This window comes from Lottia gigantea (assembly GCF_000327385.1).
Source record: "Lottia gigantea unplaced genomic scaffold LOTGIsca_702, whole genome shotgun sequence".
Taxonomy (NCBI): domain Eukaryota; kingdom Metazoa; phylum Mollusca; class Gastropoda; family Lottiidae; genus Lottia; species Lottia gigantea.
In genome coordinates, this window is record NW_008710378.1 from 2,511 (window position 1) to 9,666 (window position 7,156).

At 32.3% G+C, this 7,156-nt stretch overlaps 1 protein-coding gene across 1 annotated transcript in view; it reads right to left on the minus strand.

Moving 5' to 3' along the window:
• Positions 1–3,748: 3,748 nt before the first annotated feature.
• Positions 3,749–7,156, minus strand: part of LOTGIDRAFT_176064 (hypothetical protein) — a gene marked incomplete at both ends in the record, with an annotated part of 7,823 nt that continues 4,415 nt past the window's right edge. Inside the window, 2 exons of the mRNA XM_009065807.1 lie at positions 3,749–3,776; positions 4,925–4,988. Coding sequence (XP_009064055.1) covers positions 3,749–3,776; positions 4,925–4,988 — 92 coding nt within the window. The remainder of the gene's footprint in view (positions 3,777–4,924; positions 4,989–7,156) is intronic.

Consider the following 7,156-nt stretch of genomic DNA (forward strand, 5'->3'; position numbering starts at 1 on the left):
TTGGCCAAAAGTCACTCTATCCGATAATCAATCAATAAATAAACACTGAGCTATGGTTTTGGCTCCCCGTCCATGTAGTTCCAACAAACAAGAAACATTTCGCACACCTTTCCCATTCCCCTATTAACAGAAACAATTACAATGTAGTATGGGGAAAGGTGTTTACAAAGCGAGATAACTCGTCTACAAACCAAACGACGATTCTTCTATTGGCCTACAAACTATTGAAATAAAATATATAATGCACACCCCTTCTCATCTTCTAGTAAATCTAATCCTCTCTTCTATGACATTTCCAGTGTCCTTAATTTCCCCTTTTTGATAAGATTCTATGTTTACTTGCAAATGGAGTCATTATTTTTCATCCGTCTCCCGGACACACATTTTTAAAAATACAAGACAACTTTGACCACTTTTTGTATTACTCTTGCCTGGACAATGTCAAAGATAACTCGGATCAAGACTCAAATTTTGTAAACAAATTGAAAGTAGACTGTTGTCCATTGAAGTCATTTTAGGCCTAATTTCAATCATCTTATAAAGTCCAAATTAGGTCGAAACATGTATAATTTCCCATAGGCTTAGCATTGAAAGAGGTCACGCGGCCCCATCAGCTGATAAAATTTTACATTGACTTGTTAAGCGCCCCGTAAAATGGATAATCAATGCTGGTTTTTATTGACCGTGAAATATCATATCTTACTCAAACATTGTTGACTTGCTCCGCGGTTATTCTCGTGAAAGGGCAATATAATGTAATTAAAGTAAGTATTTTATTTCAACTACAGAAAATTATGTCATTCTTAACAAAAGTGCGATGTTTAAAGGGGTACAGATTAGATAGATGATTTAAAATGCCATATATATTCCAAATGGCTATTCTATTTTGAATCTTTCTTAAACTTTACATTTTACAGTGTTTTGTGAACAAATTGTCATTGCCTTACAGTGGCATCAAATATAGCTTAAAAGTGATGTACATGGCCGCATTGTTAGTCTATAACGTTTTCAACTGAGGCTGTTTGGTAGTCTAGTATAAACTTTATGGACAATCATAATTTAAGTTTTTTTATTCAGTCCGGATTATATTTTTCGACATAAAAAGGTTTACAGGTAAAGGTATAGTAAGGATCTATAAGGGGAAGGGTAGGTAATGCATTCCATCAAGGATTCTGAAAGGTGCAATAGGCAGAAAAGGTCGGGAAACCCTGATCTAGATTGAAATGAAATGTTTCGAAAACAAACGATTGGTTACGGGACAAAGTTTGCAGGTTTGCATTTCAAGAGCAAATATCTGAACGCCAAGTCATTTTATTGTAAGTAATAAGACAAAAGTGTATCTTTATATTCGATCAAATTCCTGTACAGCGAGGGTTACTACAAAGTAGAACACTGTTCGTTAAAAGTAACAAATTCAATATAAGCTAGACTTTACCATCTCTTCAATCTGTCCGAAACTAATACATATTTATTTATTCATAAAGAGGCGTGGTTTAAACGTCAATGAAGATATTTAAGAATTATGCCAATGTACAAACATATCGTTAGGACCAATCATCTCATCAATTGATGGGTTATGGGAGGGGTCATGGGAGGCGCAAATTTCAAATCAAAATCATACGTTAGTTGAATAGCTCATTAAGTGATGAGAAAGTCCGCATATGTAATGCGATAAAATACCGTGGGTTCAAATCCTTCTTAAGGTAAGAAATACTTCCTTTCATAAGTCACAGATAGTGCTTTCGGAAATCGGCATGGTCTCGAATTTAACCCTTATCGCATATTTTAAGCGGTCTGCAAAATTAAACACTAGATGATTTGTGCCAATTTTCTGGCAATATTATTTAAGAAATCACTTATTGAAATTGACAAACAAATGTGTACATATTACGCTGTTAATACAGACAACGAGCGAAACTGTAAGATTAAGTTTTTTATGACGCATTTTTAGTCCAAACGGAATTAATGGAGTTTTACGTCTTACTTTTCTGCACCATGTGGATTAATGATGACGGATTTTTTTTTAGTCCAAGAAAGTACCATTTTCTTTTATAAAATTTGACTCCGATCTAAGGCCACCACAATTTGACCAAAAATGACAATCTTGAAAGGAAACTTTTTGTGAAAGATTTGTCCTTTCAACTTTGTTATCAATACAGACAAAACCAATGTTTACCACACCGCAGCTTTTATGACAGGGGTACTTTTTACCACAGCATGGTAAAAAGTCTCTGCCCTGAAGATCAGGTATATTTTAATTGGCTTACCTTAAATTTGTAAAACAGTTTTAATTTCTTTCGATTATAAGTTATGTTTCAAAACTAAAATTCTATCAAAACTACATTTACCTGGCATTTGATATCCAGGTCACCGTTACATGAAATGAAAATGAAATTTAATGAATATGGATTTTAATGTTACAGTGCAAGAGGGGCATTTTGTATGAACAGCTATGTTAATCTATCTCGGGATATTATGCATTCAGGGGACATTTGTTCTACAGACCATCTTACCATGTCAGTCCTAAAATCTTAAATACGCCGTAAAAATGCCACTGATCTATATCAGTAACAGCAATACAATGCAACGGAATTAAAACATTGATGGTAATGCATAAGGTTTTTTAAATCAAAGTCAGGCTTACCTTTCGAAAATAAAACTGTTTTAATAACGTTCAATGGACATCAAAATATCGTATAAACTAAACTTCAGTCAAAACTTTACTTGATTTAAATCTTAACTTGGCCATCGATATTACCCAAAATAAAATAAAATAATGCAGTTTAACATTTTACTTTTCTCCAAATGGTCGCCAAAGTATTGAAGTACTCTTTAGCAATTTCCTGTTAGCAACTTTAAATTCTTCACACTGATCTGTTCAGAAACTCAGTCATTTGACTGGGGTATCCAAACTTGAAATAAGTTTAACTCGGCAAACATTGAATAAATGAATGAATGAATGAATGAATGAATGAATGAATGAAATGAATTCTGGGGAGGGAGATATGTCATAACTCGTAAAAACACTGATCTATACCAATAACACCACAAAAATACAGCGAAATTTACACATTAATCATAATGAACACGACAGTTTTTAAAATCAAAGTAAGGCTTACCTGGAAGTATTTTTTATAACGTTCAATGGACATCAGGATACCATCTAAACTAAATTTCAGTCAAAACTTAACTTAATTTAAAACTTAACTTCATTTAAAACTTAACTTAACTTGGCCATTAACCTCAATATCACTGAAAATAAAATAATGCAGTTTAACATTTTAATTTTCTCCAACTGATTAGTCCTTGGTCGGCAAAGTTTTACAGGATTTCTTAGCTATTTCAAACTGTTAAAGCAACTTTAAATTGTTTTTACTAAGCTGTTCGGAAACAAATTTCAGTATCAGTACCCATGAACTGCATTATTCATTGACAGGGACATCCAAAATTGAAATAAAGATAACTTCGCAAAGAATGAATGAATGAATGGGTGAATGAATGAATGAATGAATAAATGAATAAATAAATGAATGAATGAATGAATGAATGAGATGTCATACCGCGTAAAGGCCACTGATCTATACCAATGACATCAAATATATACAACGGAATTAAAACATTGATCATAATGAACAAGTTTTTAAAATCAAAGTCATGCTTACCCTTCGAAAATAAAACTTTTTTTCGTAACGTTAAATGTTCCGCAAGATTTCACCTAAACTTAATTTCGGTCAGAACTTAACTTAACTTAATTTAAAACTTTAACATCAATATCACTGAAAATAATATAATGCAGTTTAACATTTTACTTTTTTACATTTTACTTAGTCCCTGATCGGTAAAGTATTGTAGTATTCCTTAGCTATTTCCTTTTACAGCAACTTTAAATTGTTCATATTGATCTGAAGTATTCCTCTAAAGGTGGATTTTTTGGAAACTGGGCTTTTTCAATATCAGTCCGCATTATTCATTGACAGGGAATACAAAATTGAAATAAGGTTAACTTGATAAAGAATGAATGAGTGAACTTAACTTAACTTAACTTGGCCATCCATACCACTGAAAATAATACAGTTTAACATTTTACTTTTCTCCAACTGATCGGCAAAGTATTGCAGAATGAAATGAATTCTGAGGATTGAGTTATGTCTTGCCTGGGGTATCCAAAATTGAAATAAGGTCAACTTGGAAAACAGAGGATGGAAAGAATTCTGTGTAGGGAGGTGTGACATGGCCCGTAGAAACGTCAGTGTTTATATAAAACCAGACAAATCTGAGATGATACGGAACTCAAACATTTAATGAATGAATATAAAATAGGTTTCTGTTTAATACACTCAAATTATTTCAAAACTAAAACTGAATATCCATATCACCGCCAATTGTCATGAAATATAATCAAATTAAACGATATAATTTTCGAATAAAAATCTTCATTTAGGCAATCTGGTTTGAAAACATGTAAACTATTCAATATAAGGGAAGGAAGGAAGGAAGGAAGGAAGGAAGGAAGGAAGGAATGAATAAATGAATGAATGAAAGAAAGAACGAGCTTATCAGATAGTTTTGGAATCGGATAAATTTTACAATTAAGTAAGGAATGAACGAATGAACTAAAGAATAAGTAAATGAAAAAAGTTGAATGAATGTATGAATCCGGTCAAATGACGTGCCTTTTGAAAACACTTTAAAACCGACGTTCAATACATAGGCTTTCTTTGAAAACTAGGGTTCACCTTGGACGTTTATGTAACCGTCAATGAAAATAAAAATAACTGAAATGAAATGAAATAAATAAGAAACAGGTTTTTTTTCCATGATACTTAATTTTCAAGAGCTCAATTCCAGCTGATTTCTTACATTTGGTAAAGCTGACGAATGAATGAATGAATAAATGCGTGACAGAGTAAATGAATGTGCTTACCTTTTGTAACCTTTGTATTTGTGTTCAATACACACTTTTCTTTCAAAACCTGAATTCACATGCCCTACAATAAGAAAGTAGAGTGATAATTAACAACGTTTACTCGTGCTCTAAGCAGACTAAATTCAATTGAGTATGATAGAAATCAACAAGCTTTGTATTAAGGGGACATTGGCACCATAATTTCCGTCCGACGTTTGTGGTTTAAGGGTCTTTATTATCAGAATGTTTCGACCAAAGACCAGTCAAGCCTAAATGACAACCAGTAGAATGTGCAATCATATTTAAATAATATTTAATAATAAATATTGGTTACCATATCCCTTCGACAGGAATGGATCTTATTGTGACCATGCCCGCTTTGGATATAAAATCATCATCAGGACATCTGGATTGGACAAATTATACATTATTAGGGGAATGAATGAATGAATACATTTGCGTACCTTTCACATAACTGTTTTAAATGAAACTCAATACAAAGGATTTCACACAAAACTCAAATTCACACACACTAAAATAAGAATGTTTAGTGGTCATTAACAGAGTTTACCAGTGATCAATTCGAGACAATTTCAATTGAATGTGGTCTGTAATAGAAATCAACAATCCATATTTACAGTTTTCAAGTTTTTGATTGTGCTTAGAGGGACAATTGCGTCATTCTGAATTTCTTTCCGACGTTTTTGGTTTTAGATCCTAATTTACAAAAATGATTCGACCTTGTTATGACATTCTTTCCATGCGAGATTCGGATATTAAATCCTCATCAGGACATCTTACTTGGAAATGAAGTAAACTATCCAATATAAGGGAAAATCGCTTATCTTAAACATAACGGTTTTAAATGATATTCAATACATAGGGCTTCTTTCAATGTTAGAATTAACACGACCTACAAAAAGCAAGTACAGATTTCATTAACAGGGTTTACTCGTGGTCAAAGGGAGATAACTTTTCAATGAGTGTGGTCTGTAGTAGAAATAAATAATCCATGTTGAGCTGAGAAATTTGTTTTACAGAGGGCAATTTCCAGGTATAATTTAGTATATTTGTTATTTAGTTGAAATTTTTGGTACGAAAGTACGTTTCTAATCAGTATAAACTTACGCAAATTTCTTTTTCAGTCAACACAAACTCATTTTAAGACTATCGGTACTCTTTTGAAATTCAAATTCATTTAAATTCCTTCGATTCAACGGAATTTGCCTATGAACGTTATTTCAATTTACATGAAAATACTTGACAAAATGCGATTCAGACACCACAGTGGTCTATGAGCAAACTATTCGAGACGAAAATTCAACACCGTGACAAGTTCACAATATGAAGACTCGTCTCGAATTGATACTCATTTGATGCTGCCGACACGTTACTCAGATAGAAACAATCAAACATCCGAATAAATAAAAGAGTGAATGAATGAGTGAATGAAACAGATGAAATAACTTAATGTTTTAATACATGAATGAATGAAGCAGATGTATTTATATTTTTGAAATGTATGAAATGGAAGAAGTAATCTATCCTTTTAAATGAATGAATGCAATAATAAAAATAAGGTCAAAACGTTTCGGACTAAGTCTGATGTTCTTTTCAGGATATTCGTCGATTCGAGAGACATTCACTCATCTCATTCTGTCGAAACATGTTTCTGAAAGTTCGTATGAGTGAATGAATTAATAATAAAAAAAAATGAATACGATTGACATACATCAACACGCAAGAGTACAGAACGCTTTGGACTACGCTTTTATGAAATTGAAAATATTACTTAATATGTCATGATATTAATGCTAGCAGACCAAAGTCTCAAAGTTTAACAATGTTTTTAACTGACCTTTCGTAAAACTGTTTATATGACGTTCAATACACAGAATTCTGCTATAAATTTCACATAACCTTTAGCATCCATTTTTTATCGTCTTGCACGTGCTGTGTGATTCAATGAAATTTGCATGCGGTCAAAGGGGGGTGAATGTAGTCTTATTGTGGTCCGAAGTAAAAAGATTATTAATCCGTGTCGCGTTTTATTTAAGAATACCCCGAAGTTGAAAAATATTTTACAGCTTTGATTGACCAACTTCCAAATACTAGAAAGCTAATAGTTTTGTTTTTTTTTTCATAATTTGATCAATTTTTGATCAGCAGAACGTTATAGTTCATCTCAGATTATCAATATAACGACGTTACTCATCACAACATTGTAGTACTGTTTATATGAATCTAATA